Source organism: Neoarius graeffei, chromosome 16 (genome assembly GCF_027579695.1).
Source record: "Neoarius graeffei isolate fNeoGra1 chromosome 16, fNeoGra1.pri, whole genome shotgun sequence".
NCBI classification, from domain to species: domain Eukaryota; kingdom Metazoa; phylum Chordata; class Actinopteri; order Siluriformes; family Ariidae; genus Neoarius; species Neoarius graeffei.
Window position 1 is genome coordinate 44494934 of NC_083584.1, and position 22061 is coordinate 44516994.

At 42.7% G+C, this 22061-nt stretch overlaps 1 protein-coding gene across 3 annotated transcripts in view; it reads left to right on the plus strand.

The window, feature by feature from the left end:
* The window catches only part of tnrc18 (trinucleotide repeat containing 18), a 103283-nt gene extending 81460 nt beyond the window's left edge, over positions 1–21823 (plus strand). For all 3 annotated transcript variants that reach the window (XM_060943039.1, XM_060943037.1, XM_060943038.1), the window contains 13 exons: positions 1789–2025; positions 2772–3151; positions 3515–3637; positions 4528–4663; positions 7370–7487; positions 14690–14765; positions 15209–15317; positions 15788–15904; positions 16177–16335; positions 16616–17895; positions 18062–18298; positions 18458–18532; positions 18652–21823. In XM_060943039.1, coding sequence (XP_060799022.1) covers positions 1789–2025; positions 2772–3151; positions 3515–3637; positions 4528–4663; positions 7370–7487; positions 14690–14765; positions 15209–15317; positions 15788–15904; positions 16177–16335; positions 16616–17895; positions 18062–18298; positions 18458–18532; positions 18652–18858 — 3254 coding nt within the window. In that variant the 3' untranslated portion in view covers positions 18859–21823. The remainder of the gene's footprint in view (positions 1–1788; positions 2026–2771; positions 3152–3514; positions 3638–4527; positions 4664–7369; positions 7488–14689; positions 14766–15208; positions 15318–15787; positions 15905–16176; positions 16336–16615; positions 17896–18061; positions 18299–18457; positions 18533–18651) is intronic.
* Positions 21824–22061: the final 238 nt, after the last annotated feature.

Sequence of the window (22061 nt, forward strand, 5' to 3'; positions counted from 1 at the left end):
AATTTGTGCTTGCTTATGTTGCATTATCAAACAATTATTATTTTTTCCTTTAAATGAGGTCAGGTTTAAAAAAAATAATAATAAATAAAATAAATCAACTTTTAACACATTCTCACACGTTTACCTTCGATTGTGTGCCCCGAAGCCATGGTTATGCCTATGGAACGTTTAGACAAAATCTGGTTGCTTAGCTGTGTGTTAGTTTAGTGCTCTTTATTTATTTATTTATATATATATATATATATATATATATATATATATATATATATATATATATATAGTATAATATAATTTTTCTTTTTAGTCAATGGTTTTACTACTGAAGTCTACGATTGAGTACTTAAAAAGTGGGTTAACGCACCACACCTGCTATACAATTGGAATATTGGAGCACAAGAACACTTGACGGTAATGGGCTCGAGATGACGGGTTTTTTTTATAAGCCCAGTGGTTTTTTTTTTTTTTTTAATTATTATTTATTTATTTTTATGCGCTGTCTTTATCTGTCGTATAGTGTAGCTCTCAGGGTTAGAAGAGTGAGAGAGGGAGGGAGAGAAGGGGGATATAACCATGGCTTAGGCGACTGACAGCCCAGACTCCTCTCTGTTCCCAAACAAGTGAGGCTCAGAGCAACCACAGAGCCCCAGGAGCCATGGAGGTCTGTCCTCACAGAGCCTGCTTGACATGCCCAGCCTGCTTCTGCCCATGCACATCCTCTGCTTGCCTTTGCTGTGTTCCATGTTTCAGCCCTTAACCGCTGTCCTCAGGCATGTGCTTTCTTTCTAACCCTGTTTTTTTTTTCCTGTCCACTCTGTAACAAGCTAAAGATCCTTGTTTGTCTGTTCTAAAACTCATGCACTATCCCTCATATGTTAACAAGCTCACGCCTGTTGTCAGCGAGCCTAACCACTCTGAAGCATTATGTACGTCTTGTGTCCATATCCGTCTTCGAATCTGTCCATTTCCCTCCCACGTGGAGGCGGGGTCAGCTAATGTGGGTACCTACTGTCTTGCAGTTAGTCCTTTAAAGAGAAGTTTCTCTCCCTTTAACAGTTTAGACAAGCTCCGCTGAAAGGGTCATGAATAATTGATGACTTTCTTTAGCCTTTCTGTCTGTAACCCACATCTAGCTTTTTACAGTGCTTTTAGGCTGCTCCTGTTTCCACTTTCCAGCAGCAGAGTCCATTCAGCAGAATAGCCAAGACTGTTTGTTTGTTTGTTTGTTTTGTGAGCAGCTGAGAGTTTTTCCTATAATTTCCACATTTCTGTTAGTGTGGAGAAGGCTAGTGCCTATGCTGAAGTTAATCCTGTCTTGCAGCCAGCTTGCGCAGTCTGGAAGTTGTTTGCATGATGCTGCTCACCTATATTGGTAGATCACTACTTCATAAAGCCACGCTTTGTCCTTCACCAGCAATCTTGTGTAGTAGTGGGTGGGCATTTTGTTTTCAAGCAAAATATATTAAAGGAAGATAATTTGTGTTGGTTAATGTGGCTGATGGGAAATGCGGTATCCGTAGTGACATCACAAGATGTTCTCTGTGACCGATTAGAATTGTAAACGAATGGTTTGGTATTGACCAGAATGCACATCTTTCTAATGGTTTTATAGACAAACAGAGATTGCTGCAAAAAAAGAAAAAATGTTTTGAAAATCATTCTTTTGAATTTTAGATTAAACAAAGTTACTTGATCCATGTTGATGGATTGTAAGCTTTCTAGTTTGTCAAAATGATGTAATTTGCTAAAAATGACCAATGTATTTAACAATCCTCTTTTCATTGCAAACAGAATACTTTACTGAAAGGGATGATTACGAGGATGAGGATGATGAAGATGGCTATGACCGTGAACTGGATGAGATTAATGGCCTGTGTTCTTCCTCGCTAGAGGAAAGTGGATTGGGTCTGCTTGCTCGTTTTGCTGCTAGCGCCATCCCTAGCCCTGTTATCTCTGGCCCCATGTCCCTCGTTCAGCTGGAGGCCAAGCAGAAAGCCAAGAAAAAGGAGGAGAGGCAGAGTTTGCTAGGTGAGCATATGTCACCCTATTGCATTTTATACATGGCTCAAATGTTCTCCATTTGTCACGAATTAGCACTAAAAGACCGGGAATGCTATTCGGCTACGCTAAAACCTTCAAATGGTGTAACCGTAGAAGATCCTTTATGGCTTGGCATCCTGTCAGTGGCTAAATGACAAGCCTGCAATGGCCAGCCGTTCATATCTAGTAGAATCTCAGAGAGCCTTTCTATTAGAGTGAAACTGAAGGCATAGAAGTCTCTTGAGACCAAAAACATTAATGGCCAAGTCCATTCTTCCAGCACTCGTATAATATAATACATTTGTGAAAAATTCTGATGCAGTTTTTAAATAAATCGTGATTTGTTAGGCAGGTTTATAAGCCTTAGAAGTGGAATTATAGCTAATATTTCAAACCAAAATGATGCAGAACACAAAAGCGTGTTTTTGCCTTCGGTTTAAGGAGAACATTTCAAATATGTTTTGCTCAGATTTTTACATTTTGGCTACATGTTAAACTGAAAGATTCACATACTTGTCGATATTCCTATGACAACCAGTGCTGCATCTTATAGATACAAAAATTTGGTTCAGCTTGCATGTAAGCATTTTTCAACATGGTGGACGTAAACACTACACAACTGCAATGAATTTCAGATTGTCAGAAATTGTTGCATGTCACCTTGGCCATTCAAGTGCAATGGTTTAATCAAGGTCATTTTAGAGTGTGATGGTAATTCACGTTTTCTCATACAGGTATGGAGTTTGAGTTCACCGACTCTGAGAGTGACATCAAGATCCGGAAGTTTCCATCTCTGCTGCATGGTAAGAGATCGGCACCCGAGCTCCCTCTACTACCCCCGGCCAGTGTGCTGCATGAGGACTCCAGCCCTGGCAAACGTGGCCGTAAGCCCAAAGCCCCAGTTGAGCTCAGCTCGAGCTTCTCAGCCGAAGGCAGCGATGAAGAGCGCTGGATCCGCCGCAGGAGCGAGCGTATTTTCCTCCATGATGCCGCCCAGGCTAAACCCATCTCTCCCTCCAAACCTACAGTACCCAAACCGGCTCGTGGCCCCAAAGCACCTCTGCATGGCTCAAAGGACATGCCTAAAACCAAGGAAGTGAAGGCACTGGGAAAGGTGGGTGCTGGTTTATTGATGTGTGCTGAGCTCTGCATGTTAACCCAGAGTACTGCACAACAGCAGGAGGCCTGCTCCATTTGTAGGACAGGAAAACCTCCTGCTGTGAATGCCTTGTTATTGGACACAAAAGGACGACTGAAACTTGCCAGGCTACAATTACCAGCCATCACTGTTCCTCCCTTTATATCCTCCCTTGCCCTTTTAATAGTGCTCTGAGCAGAATAGCCCATTAACACCGATTCCTTAGCTGATGCTCTGCAGTAGGATGCGATGCTCTGTCCTGTCATGTGTTTGTCTGTGCTTGTTCTCGCTCTGCATTTTTTTTTTAAACCGAAGGCTTCTGGTGTTTGTGTGTTGCAGAAGAAGAGGTTGAAGGAGCTCCCTCTGCGTCTGCCGCCACTCTCAAGCACTCCCTCAGAGAGCAGCGCATCGCTCTCAGTCAGCTCTGGACGCAAGAGCAAGCTTAAACCCAAAGCCAGAGAGGTAAGCAGCACCTGACTGCATTTGTAATACGATGGTAATGATGATGAACGCACCACCCTTTGCCTTCCCAATTGTCTTGCACCACCAACATTAAATTCAGAAATTGTTAATGCTACTGGCCTTGATGCATTAGCTCAAAGTATATGACTCATGCAGTATTAGGCAGCGTTGTATGGGGTTTATTTTATTTTATTTTTGAACAGTGCAAAGACAAGAAGCCAGATGATAAATATTTGAAAGGAACGGCCATTTTACGATGCGCTTGTTGATGGGGTGGGTTTCGAGAGCAAGAGAAGGGTTGGATCTGGGAGAGAGGGATTTGAACACTCATACCTGGCAGACAGCAGGCTCCTCCTGTGGCCTGCTGGGAAATGGCTTGTATTTGAATGAGCCTGGCCAGGCGTGACCTGCTCTGAATATCCACTGGAAAATGACAGAGAGAACAACAAGCCTAATTAGACTGCTCACTCACGAGCAGAATGAACTAAAGGATGTCCTCCTCCATCCATTTTGCTTTTCCAATGTCTCATTCATCTATTTATTTCTGTGCTTATTTTTCTGTTTTCTGTAAGAGACAAATGCAAGCTCTGTTTCTGTTTGACGGGTCAAGATTTTGTTTTTGTTTGTTTCATGTATAAATCGAGCTGTAATGCAGCGTGCACAGAGATGCCGGTGCTCTCCTGAGTGTTCTGTCATTTTTAAAATTGAGAATCCGGTATCAAGCCTTCATCTAAATGGGTTTCTTTGAATCAGTCCTCACCTCACAAGCGCATGAGTTTCATTGCCGAAATTAAACTAATAATGGCTGGGAGTTTTTTTTTTTTTTTCCCCCCCCCCGTTTTTTTTTTTTTAATGGACGTGTGTGCGTGCATGTGTATGCGATTCTGCAGGCCCGAGGAAAAGGCGGTGCTGTCAGCAAGTTGATGGAGAGCATGGCTGCTGACGAGGACTTCGAACCTAACCAGGATAGCAGCTTCTCAGAGGATGAGAACCCCCGTCTGAGCACTGAAAGACCCTGTACCCCTGGTGAGCTTGTACACACACATATATAATCTTCAAGCACAGTGAAATTCATCCTCTGCATTTTTAACCCATCTGAAGCAGTGAACACACGCAGTGCAGTGAGCACCTGGAGAGCAGTCAGGGGTTAGGTACCTCGCTCAAGGGCACTTCAGCCCAAGGCCGCCCCACGTTAACCTAACTGCATGTCTTTGGACTGTGGGGGAAACCCACGCAGACACGGGGAGAACATGCAAACTCCGCACCATCCGCTGGGTTCGAACCCGGAACCTTCTTGCTGTGAGGCGACAGCGCTAACCACTACACCACCGTGCATATTACACGCATGCCCTGTTCACACTTAAAAGATTAACATCTGTCCTGGGTCACTGGATCACCAGAAGGCTATGCTAAATACTGGTCTGTAAGAAGTAAAATTATTACTCGAACTCCATTTGGAGAGCATCTGCGACGCATGTGGCCTTGTTACATTTGTAGTGTGAATAGCAGTGCGTCCCTGACATTCATTAAAAGACCACCTAGTCATCAGTGTGGCCCTATTCATGGTTTTCATGCAGAATCGTGCTACTCTTGAATTGTGGATGTATTGGGTTCATTGTTCTTTGGGTGCTTTTGCATCTATAAAATTCATTAAACCTGTATTTTTAATGTGCACTACCAGCCATTAGAAATCTCCTTTTATATTTGTGCTGCTTCTGAACATTCTCCACATAAGTGCTGCTCATTACTAGATAAATGTATTCTGTGTCACTAAATTGAGCTACTCATTCTCCTAGGTATTCTTTGTAATGGCAATATGTATGTATTAATAATACCAAGAAGGCATTTTAAGATCATACTTCTCCTGATTTTGCAATAATAGCTTTTATGTTTGGTTTTAAGATAACGTATAGGGTTTGAAAGGGGTAGATTGAATTGGGCAGCAGACATCGAATCAGTCATTGAATGGTTTAGAATCATTATTATTCTATCCACATTGACTGGATATGAGCAATCGCGTGTTCTGATTGGCTACTCTACTACAAGGCTGTCAGCTCCTATACCGTGAGTAGAGGAAAAACAAAATGGCGGAGCGTGTTGCTGAACCAAGTGAGAACGAAATTAAAGACTTGAAAACAAAATCCCAAAAAATACAAAAACACAACAAAATATGGAATGAAAGTATTTGATGGTAAGAGCACATTTTTTATTATTATTATTATTATTATTATTATTATTAGCATTTTTCACAAATTGCGACTGTCATTTCGTTGGTTTGTTTACGTTCTTCATCTTTTAAGCATTAAAATTTGTTCATTTTTTTAGACTGGTTCAAAAGCTCGAAGACGTTTGAAAATTACATCACTGAAATGTCCAAGGAACAATTAAAGAAATGTATAAAGCTGTTCTATACCTCAGCATGATAGCAAGACTGCACTTTCTACAAAAAAACAACACTAAAGTTAATTTGTGCAGCCATGGATATGTTAAGAAGTCCGCCTCAGCGGAAATGATTTTGTCGGACGTTTTGTTTATAAAAAAATAAAAATGCTCGGGTTCTCAAAATCCAGTGAATATGGATATAATAAAAGTTATTCCACTCAACCTCGTTGTACATGTCGTATAGCCAACTCAATGCTATGTACCTCGTCAGCTGTCAGCTCATGTACAACTCGATTTCATGCAATAATTATTATTAATTGTTTATATTCAAAAGCAGCAAGGTTGAAAAGTGTGCAAATCTCCAAGAACGAGCCTGTCATTTGGACATGGTCTAGAAACGCAATGTCTAGCTCCCATACAGGGACGTTGTTTATATATTTGACAGTACATGTATTCTATATTTTTGATATTTCCTAATATATTTGTACTGTGGTGATGATGCACAAAGTTTAGAATATTGGAGTTGCATCTGTGATCTGATAGTGTGCACCCTGGCTGTGCAGGGTGTAAACTTGTATGCACCTCCTTTTTATTTAGTTTTTTCCACCCCTGTCTTTTCATTTGTGTGCTTTGGTTAAAGTGGGTGAAATCTCCTCTCATTAGATGAGCAAAACTGTACAAAATGCCACACAGCAAGTTAATACAAGTACATTTTTAGCAACCACTCGGCGCCCGCAATTATTTCATTAAGAAATTATCTCCGGCTTAATGTTTTTAACAGTTTGTTTGGGATTGTGTGGTGGTGTGTTTTGCTTTTGGCAGCTACTAAAGAAATGTGATCACAAGTCGTCACATTCAAGATGTGAAAATATCAAGTGCGAACTGCTCCCGGTCTCTGCTGTCCACTTGTGATCGGGTCATCCGAGACGGATGTTAATACAAAATCTGTGCAGAGCTCTTTGCTTCACACGCCCTCCTTGCAAGCTAGGCCGCGGAGCTCTTTTCATCAACATGCTCCTCTGTTTAATTGCCTTTCACGAGTAAATCCCTGCTCCTTGATCGCACACGCTGTTAAAAAGCAGATGGCTTTGAGTGACTGGTAGCAGGAGTCATTTCATGCCCTCACTTGTTTTAATCCAGCATTAAAATTGCGACAATTGACTCGACTCGATTACATTTGTGGCATATATCGTTCATGGTAACGTGCATCAGAGAATGTTATTGCACCTGGACTTTACCTCACGGACAGCACTCAGTGGGATGAGAACATTTGGTATGGTTGAGTGATTAATGCTTTGTACAGAGACACAGCTTCGCTTACTGTGTGTGTGTGTGTGTGTGTGTGCGCAGCCCCACGTAACTGTGTGCTTAATAAGGATGAGCTTCAGGACGGATTGCGTGTCCTTATCCCTATGGATGACAAGCTGCTGTACGCCGGCCACGTCAACACCGTCCACTCACCTGACATGTAAGACCTCACCTCACCTCACCTCACCTTTTCCAGTTTTTGTTCATTTTCATCTCTTCTTTCTCAGACTTGTCCTGTTTACCCTCTTTACTGTGGTTTTGCCCTACAAGTGTTGGGTCATTGATGAATTAGCTTTAATATAAACTGCTTACTGAACCAGTTTTTGCCAGGAGAAATAAGGCTGAGTATACACAATTTAAGTAGCATAGAGTAGTATTAAAACTTTTCCTCCAAGGGCAATGGCTTTTGCTTGTAGTGGCATTTTTAAAGACTTTCTCAGCCTTTTGTGCATATCGGTAAATAAGATGCAGCCTTTTGAGGAGTAAGACTTCCTTTCCAAATCCTCGGTTTTGAGCCAATCATCTATAGAGACAAACATTCATATAATCAAAACGTCTAGTAGAAGCAGCTTTAATGAGATGTTCCTTCTGTCAGTCTTTCACTTATTTGAATTTCATTAGAGCAGATGCTGTCATAATGTGGCAGACAATTACTTCAGCCTAAAGTCTCATCTTATGTCTCATTTAATTGATGATAAATGATTCTACTGATCAATAAGCTAAAAGCACCTCATAGAAATTTTCAGTTTTGATTTATATCGTTTTAGTTAACGTTAGGGTTGCCACCCGTCCCGTAAAATACGGAATCGTCCTTTATTTGGCAATTAAATCTTGTGTCCCGTATTGAACCGATACGGGACGCGATTTGTTCCGTGTTTTCATAAATGTCCAATACACATGTCTGTCTCACACAACACTAAATCTAACAATAATGAACAAAATAAAACAGGAAATACTACGTTGCGGGATCTACCCAGGACACAAACCCCTCCACTCTGTGTCACGCTCTGTGCCTGGCTGCCTGCGTCACTGCGTGTGGCGCTGTCACAGTTGCCTAGAGACAGACAACACACACCGGCGCTGCTCAAAAAACCCGGGCCTTTTAAAAATGTCTGCTGCACCCGGAACTCCACCACGTCCTCAAAAGCGCAAACGCTTACAGAAATACAGACGTGAGTGGGAAGAGGCACATCCTTGGCTGGATGAACTGAGGACTGTTGAGGGAAGGAGTAATGTTTTGCACTTTTTGTTTTCTGCATTCTTGAATAACCAGACATGCATGTTTGTTGTTTTTTTGTTCTCTTTTTTCCTCTCTAAGTAAAAATGTCCCCAAGGTTCACAAAGAGAGTCCCTACACCAAGAACAGTTATGCACTTACATTTACAGTGATATTAAGTTCTCAATATATTTAGATTATATTTTAAAAAGTTCATTGTTGCCCACTTGTACATTATACATTTTTACAGCATTGGCAATAAAGCATTTCAAGCTTTAAGTATGAGTAATTGCTTTCTTGATCACCCCTTTACTAAAAACACCTACAAAATAAAACATCCCACTGCTGCGGGCACCCCACCCCATGGGAGTTGTGCCCGTGGTGGTCATGGCCCCAAGCAGCTGTGGTGGGCGTCCCTTATTTTCATTTCTGAATGGTGGCAACCCTAGTGAATGTGTTGGTTATACTATATTTAGCTATATTTCTGATACTCAATGGTAGGCAGGCACAGGTCAGTTTTCTCGAATCTCATTCTGATCTTATCACTAATTCACAGTTACTTGCATGGTGGATACTGCACATGAAACTAAACTTTAAAAAGTGCACATAAAAACACTGTCTTAGTTGTCTGTAGGGAGTCATTTTTATTTAACGTTTATGGAAGGAGTCAGCAGTCTGTAATAGTCGGTGTGATGGTCTGTTTCCATGTAATAGCCAAGGAAAAGTCTTTAGAGGCTTCAGAGACGTTTGCACTTTTAATATGGCAGGCTGTTTTTGTTTTTTTCTTCATCAGTTATAGATCTTGTAAGTGTTTACAAGAACTAGCTTGTCTTGCAGATGTTCCACAATATAAGAAGCATGATGTCCTTTTTAATTAATTTAAAAAGTGTAACACATCGTCATTGGCAATTTGTTGTGTTTTGTAAGTGGAATGAAACGCTTTGGAAGGTGCTGTTATTGGAAAATAATAAATGTTGATGTAGTAATGGCATCATACCACCTGAACTGATGATTTATTTGCCTTATAACAGCATGTCTCAAAGTTTTATTCTTTTTTTTTTTTATATATATATATTTTTAAATTAATGCTAGTGCTGAGCACTACTCAAGTAATGTATTTCTTGTGTTGATAACCTATGGAAGTTCTACATGTTTAATACTAATTCAGTCCACTGATTTTAAAACTGTTTTATTCTAATATTTTTATATTAAAGTAGTAGATAATAATCTTATGTTACTAAATACAAAGAAGATACCAAGTACTCTTATAGTCCAACCTTGGTTTGCTTTGTGCACAGGGGCATTGTCATGCTGGAGCAGGTTTTTTGCATTTGATATTCGCATTAGAATAATGCGAACAATCTGTGGTTGGTTGAAGAGAGCAACTGGACTTGCTTGAAGATTCTTGAAAACGTTTCGCCTCTCATCCTAAAGGCATCCTCAGTTCTGTCTGACTCTATTCAATGATGGTTGTTCCAGGTTGACAAAAATGAATGATCCTCTCTGGCTAAGATGTCTGCCAGTTTTCTGGAAGTCCTGTCATAGGGATTTCATCCCAAAGTGCGTAGAAACATATCTGTGACGAATCTCAGTCATCCAGGTACATAGTAATCTGTGGTTGGTTGAAGAGAGCAACTGTTTCTACGCACTTTGGGATGAAATCCCTATGAGAGGACTTCCAGAAAACTGGCAGACATCTTAGCCAGAGAGGATCGTTCATTTTTGTCAACCTGGAATGACCATCATTGAACAGAGTCAGACAGAACTGAGGATGCCTTTAGGATGAGAGGCGAAACGTTTTCAAGAATCTTCAAGCAAGTCCAGTTGCTCTCTTCAACCAACCACAGATTACTATGTACCTGGATGACTGAGATTCGTCACAGATAATAATGCGAACAGTGTGTTTAGGTGCTTGTGTTAGCCGTGCATATTTATACCACTCTTCAAACACCAAGCAAAGTATACTGAGCATTATGTGCAATATGGAATCACCTTCCATTAAATAATTCATGTTTAAGAGAAGTAACAGCCTCAATATAACATGTTTGTCCTTTAGAGCATGAACCGAATTGGCTATTTTGGGGGGGGGGAGTGTCCTAGAAAAGTGCTCTCGAAAACGAACGCGAATCCGAGAGAGAGGTAATGAGGAGGAGAGCAGTGGAGAGACTCGTGTGAGCATTTTGATATGATCGGAAATATATTGAGGAAAAAGTGAAGAGAGTAGAAAACGATTTGAGTCAGAAAGGCGCATGGACACCATAGATGGAGACGTTTGAATTCATGCTGGTCTCAGAAAGAAGAATGTCAAGGTTTAAAACGTCACACCCCTGTCCCGCCATGCCGGCTGTCCCTTTTACACAGACGTTGACTCTAGCTTTGTTACTACCAATCGTTCCGGCTCCGAGGTGGAACAACACAGTCCCCCTGTTCTGCATTTGGACATTTTATAAAGAGCGCGAGGCGGAATAAAGGCGTAAGGCTTCCAACTTGAACAGGCTGTGGAAAAGGGGCTAATGTGAAGTAATTGTTGGAGTCTTCACCACCATGCAGCAAAGCAGCTCTTAAAGATGTGGAGTGATGGGAATGAGGGAGGAATGGGATGTTGGTTTTCCAGTCATGTGTGTCGGAGAAGCCAGTTTATGAACATATGTTTAGGAATGGATTATTCATCTCTGTTGGGGTGTGTGTGCACTTCTCTCTCTCTCTCTCTCTCTCTCTCTCTCTCTCTCTCTCTCTCTCTCTCTTTGTGTGATGCTAAAATGAGGCTCCTCTGTGTTGGAGGGAAAAGAGCTTTTGTACAAGGCTTTTTTTTTTTTCTCTCTCAGGCTTTTAGTTGCACTCTTCAAGGAGAATGGTCTGTGCTACTGTGAGAACTGGTTGTGGAAGATTTAATATTGAGAGAGAGAGAGAGAGAGAGAACAAGGTGCTACTAAGAGATGGCTTGTCATCTGTGCTGTGCTATGTGCTACAGCACAACATAAATGCATCCAGAATTGTCACTCCATGCAGGCCCTGGAGGTGTGTGTACAGCTGCTATTTATATTCCTGCACCAGTATTCGTTAACTCTATTCAATGTCAAGGTGCGAATAATCTGACCCTCCCTCTCTCTCTCTCTCTCTCTCTCTCTCTCTCTCTCTCTCTCAGTATCGAGGCAATGTGTGTAGACACCGCTATATCCATAACCACATGCTGTTAAATTGCCGAGTCAGTAATTAAATGTGGGCAGTGTTGAATTAGGACTGGAATCCAGGGGGAAGGAAGAAAAGTAGCCATGTCTCTCCTGCGTGTTAAGCACAGAAAAGACTGCTGACGGGTCCATTGTCATGCATGTGATGTGCTGGCCATGCTAATGGCTGCAGCCCATTATTTATGGGTAATAGGAAACTAATTTGACATTTTTCATTCCATCCTTCAGTAACTTCCCATTTCTTTTCTTTTTTTTAATTTTATTTGTGTGCTCAGTCTTCAAGCTGAAAATAAGTATTATCTTAAAGAAAATGGGCTCCTGGTTATAATCAGAGACTCATGAGTTTGTGCAAATTACCAGTGCGTATCTGTCATTTTCTCTCTCTTCGTTCATATTCAGATGAACATTTTAATATATTATCATTATGGTTTGTAGTGTTGTCATGGCAGTATCTTAGGCCAAGTTTACATTAGACCGTATCTGTCTCGTTTTCTTCGCGGATGCACTGTCCGTTTACATTAAAACGCCGGGAAACGGGAATCCGCCAGGGTCCACGTATTCAATCCAGATCGTGTCTGATCCGGTGCTGTGTAAACATTGAGGATACGCTGTGCTGAGCTCTAGCTGGCGTCGTCATTGGACAACGTCACTGTGACATCCACCTTCCTGATTCGCTGGCGTTGGTCATGTGACGCGACTGCTGAAAAACGGCGCGGACTTCCGCCTTGTATCACCTTTCATTAAAAAGTATAAAAGTATGAAAATACTGCAAATACTGATGCAAATACTGCCCATTGTGTAGTTATGATTGTCTTTAGGCTTGCCATCCTTCCACTTGCAAGTGGTAAGTGACTTGCGCACAGCGGCTCAGTCCCGAATCACTGCTCGTGCGCTATACTCGCGCGCTCTGTGAGCTGCGCAGGGCCGGAGTGCGGACCCTCCAGAGGGCACTCGCTGTTCAGGGCGGAGTGATTTGGAGCGCAGCCGCTGAGGAGGAAGCGATGAGCCGCACTGACACATTTCAACTTGCGTGCCGAATTAGTCATGTGATTAGCGTATCCGTGTATTGGCGTTGCTGTGTGCACGCTAATCGTTTTTAAAAACGCTAATCTGATGATCCGCTGATACGGTCTAATGTAAACCCCACCTTATTCAGCAAAAAGGGGCGGGAGAAGATGTGAACGTATGAACGAATAGAAATCCTCGAAACCACTGAAGCTTTTCATTCTGGTTGAAACTTGAGTTGAGTTGGTTTTCGGATTTATTTTTTCATTTGACATCATTAGCCTGGTCATTTTTTTATATATATATATATTATAAAATTCTGTAGACAGTCTTTCTGTAACCCACTCAACTCTAAAGCATGCAGGAGTCTGTATTTAACTTTGCTTGTAGGGGCCTGAGCCCAATCATGCACCTTCTCCCGTCAGGCAGCAGCTGGTGTGAATTTACCCCAAGCCTCCAGACATGAGCAATCAGTTGTTCCTTGCAGTACGCCTACCCCCTGAAGCTGGCTCTGGGGAGTGTGTGTGGGGAGGAAGGAGGGGCTACATATCCACACAGGCCCATGTCTCAGTAATAGGACTGCCACTCACTGACAGGCAGGTCTGACAGCTGACTCTGGGTCATGCTGGAACTGCGAGTACCTTTATGCATCCAGATGAGAGCAGGTCTTGATTTGACGGTCAGGATTTTTTAAACAGCACAGGCTGCTTCTAATCTAATCTTCTCCCCCAACCCGTCCTCCAAACGGAGATGCGTACACCAAGTGGACATTTGATTTATGGAGGCTGCATCTTCCATAGTTGATACTCGTATACACCTTAAAGGTTCATTAACTGTAGTCACTAAAGATACACGAAAATGAAAATCACATGCAGGTTCTGTACACTGCAGTGATGTAATCAGAGGACCGTGTACAGTACAGATCAGTTATTAGTGCCTGTTAACAAGTCCCGTATCCCAAGAGCTTGTATGTTTTTGTCAGAAAGCAGAATAATAATATCTGCAGAATTGTTATGGAACAATAAGGGTTGCGAAATGAGCTCTATTTTTGGGAAGTCGTCTTGTTTTAAAACCAAAACGTTTTTTCCAAGGGTTAAAGGCGTTTGTTTGGCTGCAGTAATAATATCCCAGAAGTCTCCACGCAGTCCTCTGACTTTAGATCCATCGCTTCCCACACAGTGACTCAGCCTGGCACAGCTTTCTGCTTTTCTTGAACAGGCAAAATAAAGGGTCTTCTCCCCCCCCCCCCCTTTGTAAAGCTCCCATTTTGTTTCCATCAGATGATAAGAAAAGAAAATTCTTTGACTGCTCTGTTCCAACCGCTCTGACTTCTTAGCAGCAAAAAGAGATTAAATGAGTTCATCCTGCTCATGACTTTCAGCCAGCACGTTGTAAAAAGCAGGCCTTCTGCAAATGTAGTGCATGAACTAGCTGTTTGAGGGAAAGAAGTGTAGAAAACCAGGATCCATTGATTATTGGCAACAAAGGTCTGCAACATATCTGTCTAGCCCTCCAGGGAGCCCTGCCTTCATTGTGAGACTGTCTCAGCTCTGGCTTTTTTCATCCGCTTGTGGTTGGGTCATGTCTGTCTTTCCATCACAACCCACCTGGGGTTTTTTATGCACCAAAACACATCTAGTGTCTGTCAACAGGTTTATTTTTGTTCTGCTGTTAATATTTTGCAGACTTGTGGGAAATGTGTCTGTTCTCATTTGGGCTGTTTTAAATTTTTGTTGTGCCTGTATGTGTGTTTGGTGCTTACTCGGTATGCTTCTACGTCTGTGAGAAGTTTGAGTAGACCCTGCGTGGGTCTTTGTCTTGTGTCTATATGTGGTGGGGTTTTTTTGTTTTGGTTTGGGGTTTTTTTTTGGGAGCAGGTCACCCAGTAGTGTCTCAGCTGTCAAGCAGAGGCAGACAGGTTGTGTGTTAATGACTGTGCCTTGTGTCTTGCAGATACAGCGTGGTGGTTGAGGGTGAACGGGGTAACAGGCCTCATATCTACTGCCTGGAGCAGCTGCTGCAGGAGGCGGTCAGTACTCAGCACTGTCCTCACCAGTCACTAATAAGCCTCACTCGTGTCCTAGTACACAGTATGGCCAGCGGCACACACACATGCTCACACGCGCTCAAACACTCTCAGGACATAGGACCTCCTTAGAAACTTCATGTCCTGCTACACACATTTTGCTTCACTAATACCGGGTATTGGTTCAGGCAGTGAATCTCTCGGCTACCACCTTTCCCTTTTAATTGGCCGTAGTAAGCAAAAGCGACTCCAGGCCTAAAGCACTTTCAGATATGAGAAATGAGCCGTTGTGAGAAAATGGCGCACGAATCATTCTGCATGTGCTAGCATCTACAGCGGCCCCTGTGCATTGCATACAGGTTAAAATCGCTTGTAGAATGCAAAAATGGACTGATTTTTTAAATTTTTTACTTTTTTCTTTTTCTCCTGCTGCCCAAATTGTACAGATTATCGATGTTAAGCCCCCTTCTGTGAGATACCTGCCTCAAGGGACAAGAATCGCAGCCTACTGGAGCCAACAGTACCGCTGCCTCTACCCTGGCACTGTGGTCAGAGGTAAGATCAATAAAGTGCTTTACATTAACTAAAATGGCACATTGACCACTGTGTTTTATAAAGACATGCTGTCTAACGTCTCCAACCTTTCTAAGCTGCAAAAAAGCACAAGCATTTTCTGTCCTATGTACACGTAACCTTTCAGGGCAGAGGCTTGTTTAATTTCCTTTAATCTGAAGCTTTTAGCCAAGGCTAGCAGGCCTGCCAGAGGAGGTGGGAGAGTACAGAAGCCAGGAATGAATGATGATGTGGTTAGCTTCATGCAGCCCTTTTGCTTCAATTATTATTTATTTTCCCTCCCACTAAGTCAAGAGAAAACTGGAGGCTTGTCCAAAAAAACTTAAATGGAAGTTGTAACTACTGCTTCTGTCAGCAGATGAGAATAAAAAGGGCCCTCAAGAAGCGCCTAAGAAATATATGCAGATATATGCTACTGCATATCAATCTTTCTCATTTTTCCATGTCTGCAGGGAGCCCTGACATGGACGAGATGGACGACTTGATAACTGTAGAGTTTGATGACGGAGACACCGGCCGCATTCCGCTGTCTCACATTAGACTGCTCCCTCCTGACTACAAGATCCAGTGTGAGTGGTCCTCTCAGAAAGTGGGACAAACCTTGATTTATGCTAACTGCCCATATGAAAACGCTGTTTGGTTTGGAGCCTCTGCAGCCACTGACTTTGTTTGCTTTTGCTCTTGAGGTGTGAAGAGCTGGGGTTTTTTTCCCCCCCAGGTTGTGACTTGTTTGTTAGTAGATGTGTTTGTGTAAAGTATTTAAGAGATTGCATTAAATAAATATTAAGATTGTGTTCTGTGGGTGGGGGAAAAAATGTGTTTGCTGTGTTTTTCTTTGCAGGTGCGGAGCCATCCCCTGCTCTCTTGGTGTCTAGCACTAAAAAGCGAGTACGGAAGGGTAGTAAGGATGTTCCTGAGAGCAAAGACGCAAGCCCCAAAACCACAGATGATTCTGCTCCAAAGAATAAGGGGAGAGGAAGAAAACCGAAACCCAAACCTGGTAATTTATCTCCCTTACTTTAGACATCATGAAATCCCTGAAGTTTCTGATAACTGACTTGTTTCCAGTTAAAAGAGCCAGCAGTGCTGGAATTAATGAAATAAATGTATGTGGCTTAAGGGAGGATATTTTGTATGGTTTCATGGATATTAAGTAATTTGCTTGTGGTTGGGAAGAGAAAGGCTTCCTGGCAGAATAGGGACAGTTTTAGCTTCGCTGCATTCCATGTAGGTCATGTGTTGGGGAATATTAAACTCCTCCTCTCTGTTCTACTTTCCAGAGCCTGAACTAGTGCAAAAGGACCATGAAAAAACTGACCAGTCAGCCCCTGGACCTGTGCAAGAGAGACCCCTTACCGCCCAGAAAAGTGGCCCACTGCTAGGCAGGAAGAGTCAGCCTGCCAATATAACCAATCCCTCCATCCCCATACCTGCTGAAGGCCAGAAGAAAACTGCTGTAGCCAAACCCCCAGCCAAAGTACACTCGCAGCCTAAGTCTGTCTACTCGTCTGCGCTTTATGGAAAAGTTCTCTCTGTGGATCTCTATAATGACCCATCTGCTTCGTTAGCTTCTTTTATGTCCAACAATGAGAGCGGAAAGGCAAAGGCTGTCAAAAGAGTCCGGAAAAGTGAAGACGACGGCGCATCGTTTGGGGTAAAAACCCAACGCAAGCAGCCTCAGACAGAGATCCTGATCAAGTTGGACCACGAGGGTGTGATGTCCCCCAAGACCAAGAAGACCAAAGCCCTGATGATGATGGAGGGTCAGAACTGCACGAAGAGAGACAATAAAGCCGTGATGGGTGTTAACTACACTACTGTCACCTCCACTACTACAGACAAAACACTGAAGCCCAAGACCGAGCCTGAGACGATTAATACGGACAGCATGGCGACCTACAGTATCCGTAAGCTGGGAAGCAGCACAGACAGCCGTGTAAGTGTGAAGAGCTCGGGAGAGAAGGAGGCTCAATCAGGAAACTGTAGCAGCAGCAGTAGCAGCAGCTCGGAGTCTGATGGAGAGGAGGAAAGGAGGACTTCGCTGGAAACAAAGACCAAACAGGACAGCAGCTCCACCAGCTCCCGTGCCTCTAGCCCCACCTCTTCCAGCTCCTCCAGCAGTAGCTCCTCTTCTACTGCTGGATTTAATTCGTCATCTTCATCGTCGTCCTCATCCTCAACCACCAGTGATGAGGAGTCTTCATGCAGCTCGGATGAAGAGGCTCCTCCGGCTCCCCAGTCCCTGTCTCCTCAAGAGCAGCTTCCAACGGAGAACGATGAAGAGGATGTTGAAGAGAAAGCCGAGGTGAAGACAGAGTCCCTGCCCACAGCGCCTAAGGTCCAGAAACCGCAAGCTCCTCCTAAACAGCAGGCAAAGCAACAAAAGCAGCAGAAGGTGAAGAAGAGCGTTGGCCGACCTAAGAGGAGAGAGGGCATCCACCTGCCCACTACAAAGGAGCTGGCTAAGAGACAGAGACTTCCCTCTGTGGAGAACCGACCCAAGATTTCTGCCTTCCTCCCTGCCAGACAGCTGTGGAAGTGGTTTGGGAAACCTACTCAGGTTGGTCATGAGCTTTCTAAACGTATATTCAATACAATGAATGTTCTGATTGTTCTTTTATTTAAGAAAAACTTACTCTTCCTTGTCTACCCACTGCTTTGGTATTTGCTCCTTAATAAACTCGGAATTATTATTATAAATCATTTTTATTTATTTTAAATTGCAGAGACGGGGAATGAAGGGCAAAGCAAAGAAACTCTTCTATAAGGCCATTATGCGAGGAAAAGAAATGATACGTATTGGAGATTGTGCTGTTTTCTTGTCGGCTGGACGGCCTAATCTTCCATTTATTGGTCACATCCAGAGTATGTGGGAGTCTTGGGGAAATAATATGGTGGTTCGTGTCAAATGGTTTTACCATCCTGAGGAAACCAACCCTGGCAAGAAACTTCATGACAAAAAGGTTACATTTCCTACGTTGCAGATTCCAAAAATTCCAGTCAGCAGTCAGGATATTTTGTGTTTATTCTACATTATAGTTGATGTATTTAACATTTAAATGACCTGAAGGACTGAAAGCACAGACATATATCTTTCTGCTTTTTCTAACTTGTCTTGACAGAACTGGGATCAGATGTCTGGAAGGAATCTTGCTGCTGTTCTGCAGGCATCCAACCAGAGGAAGGATTTCATGGAGGTGAGTATATTTATTCAGTAACATGAGCCCATATTCCCCCCCCAAAATAATGTAGAAAATAAGGCACTCTTTTTGTAAAGAGTAAAAAGACCGATTGTGAAATATGTTCGTCTGCGCAGCGGGCTCTGTACCAGTCCTCTCACGTTGACGAGAACGATGTTCAGACCATCTCTCACAAGTGCTTGGTGGTGAGCCTGGAGCAGTACGAACAGATGATTAAAACTAAGAAGTACCAGGACAGTGAGGACCTCTACTACCTGGCTGGCACTTATGAACCCACTACTGGTATGATTTTCAACACTGACGGTGTTCCTGTCATCTGCTGATGAGTGCTCTTGTCACCCAGCTACACCGCAGGAATGAGCTCAAGTCTTTGTAGAAGATGACAGAGAGCTAGATCAACGTTGGAGCCTTTCCCGATCGACTGAAATCATGGTAAAGTTCCCGAATGAGACCACTGCGATCACTGAATGAGGACTGAAATTGATAGTAAGCATGAACATGGATGTGGAATGTATTCCAGATGACAGCAGTATACAGTCTGTCAGTATTGTTCAAGTATGTATGGAGAAGGCAAATGTGGAACGTGTGCCTAAGTTGTTAACAGACGGCAGACCGTTCCAGCGCTGATATAACGATATAAGCATGGTGAACAAATCAAGCACCGTTTTGAGGGGAAAAAAAAAAAAAAAGAGTGCACACCGCAAAATCGTCTTTAAGGCCAAACATGTCTGCACAGCTGAGCTCTTCTGTCTCTAGCTGTCAGCATCAGAATGAGAACTGATGCAACACAACTTGGTGGAACTGAATCTGCTGCAGAGAGGGCTGCTACGCTATGAACCAACTTCGTGGGCCTAGCTTGTGGTGGACGTGATTTAAACTGACAGGACATGTCACACTTACTACTCCAATCCACCTAGAGAAGCTATCCGTACCAGCACTCTGCTGTCCGGCGACCTCCTGGTAAAACCGTGCTGGAACTTAACACGGCGACAGCCGCTTAATGAACTTGGACAGCTGATCCAACCCTGGACTCTTAAAGCTACAGCCGTACTGACACTGGCGCACTTCCTGCACTACAGAGTGTTTATTCGCAGGAAAATGAGTCACCTTTCTAGCCCAAAAAGATCTGTCGGGATATTTACGCAGGCCTGTTTTCTAGCCAGCAAGGCAGAAAGGGCTCTCTGTACGAGTCGCGTGCTGTCGTGATCTAAACCGTTGTACATATAAACTACAATTGTACATACACTATATATACATGATATACCCACATTTTTATTTTCATGTACAATAGATTTATGTGAAAGTAACTTTTTTAAAAGTGGTAAAAGAAAAAGAGCTTTATTATACTGTGAATCAAAGATCAAAATTAAGTGAAAATCAGGAACTCGATGATGAGGGTCTCAGAAATTGTTACTGGAGCTCTGAATCTCAGATACCCACTACATTGACAGTGCAGTGTAACTTAAATGTAATATCAAGGATACTATTGCAGGACATCATGGTTCTCAGATCAGTTGTCCAAGTTTGCATTTTTAAACAAAAAGCACTTAATTCTACCCTTCCCATCTCTTGTAAGCTGAATTTTCTTGGACAATCGCCAGTGCAGGTGAATTTGATGCATCCACAAAGAGAATATCTCACATTTTTCATGGCTTAGGGGTCAACATCTGGTCAGCCTGTCGCTACTTCAGGCCCTCCGCAAACTTGTGTGTTTTTATGTCGGGGGTTTTTTTGGTTTGTTTTTTGCTTTCTTTTTAAAGCATTCCTCTTATCCCTTACCCGATCTACTCTTTCCAGAAGCAATTACAGCTCATGCATAAAAGCACTTTGTTCGAATGTACTAATAGCAGAGCAGCACAGCAAAGTGACGTTCGAGAGAGTCGTCCGAGAGATTGTGAGATTGGAAGTCCTTCTGCTGAAAGCTAGCTGTATGTCTGCTTTGCTGTATCTTCCCTCTCTCGCTCTCTTATTCCTGTACATGGCTGCTGTTTTGTTTGTCAGTAATTAAAATACTTTAAGGGAAAGTCCAACAAGTTTGGATTTTCCCAAAATGTCACCATTGCAGCTCGTTGTTGTAAACAGTCGTTCTGATTGTTTGCTTTGATGAAAAGCGCATGTTTCTGAAGAAGCTTTCTGAGTCAGAGGTGTTTATGATGGCAGTGATGGAAACCAGGGGTCCAAAGCTTCTCAAGAAATATCTTGGTAATTATATAAAATAGTTAGAAATTCATTGCAGGCAGCTGGTTTTATAGCTCTGTCGCTCTCGCACCCTATGGTACCTCTCTTATTTTCATCCCCACTGTTAGTCATGCATGCAAGCGCAACTGCCAGACCATACGCACGTCTGATGGACGCAATATTTGGAATGCTTTAAGGGAAATTGGTACTAAAACATTTCTGTAAATTGATCACCCTTTTTTTGTGTGTGTTAGTTATAGATTGGGTATAACATATTTGCATATAAAAATCCAACGTAATGGCGTTCTGAACACAATGGACTCCTGGTTTCTTTAACAAAAAACAAAACGTTGACTGAACCATTTCTTATCTAAGCACGCTGCATGACTGTTTACATCTCATCAAGTGAATTGTACAAAATTTTTTGAAAAATCAGAGTTCCCCTTTAAGCCCAGTCCCTCAGAGGCTGAGTAATTGTTGGCCCAATTACAGGGATTGAATGTTGCTCTTTGTAAATAGGTCTTGCCGATCTTGTGTTCCAAAGAAAGAGCCAGACATCACCAGAAGCTCTCGTGTATGCCAATACAGGACCAGGCAGTTTTATTCTCTGCTCCTCTAATCAAGACCAATCAAATATTTGATTCATGGCATTTCTTTTGAGCAAACACTCATTTTACAAAAAAAAAAAAGGTGTTTTTGTGCCTTCTGTCGTGGTCTGAAGATTGAATGTAGTCTAATGTCTGAATATTGGACATGATTTTATGTCTACAGTGATGCATGTATTTTGGAAAGTGTTCCTTGTGAGACTGTCCGGCCTTTCACTTACAGCCTCGACTGTAGTTGATTAGTTGCCGATACCAGCGGCTGAAGGTTGTGTACACCTCCAGCGTGTAGGTGAATCATCAGAAGTTGTCATTTTGGGTTAAATCCAGTGTGTGTGTGTGTACACAAGCTAAAGTGGATTCTTTGAGAATTTTGTTTGCTTCCAAACTTCCCGTTTCAGATCTCTTCATCACCATATTTCTTCTGTTCCCCACCCAACAGATCATGATCTTTTACTATTTTTTTCTCACATTTTTCAGTGTAGAAATTAAGCTGCCCCCCCCCCCCCCCCCCCCCCCCCCCCCCTTAAATGCCTACTGGTAATCGTTGCCGTTTTGGTGCGTCACCACTATGTTGAGAGGGTGCGGTCAGTTGCCACATCTTTTCCAGTTGCCTCCTACTCGGTGTCATAGGGCAGCTGAATGCATGCGCTTTGAGGATGGTGATAACCTCCCACTTCTGTACACGTGACTATCCTTGCTCTGAATCAATAGCAGGAGAGGATTCAGGCCAGCTTGTCTTATGG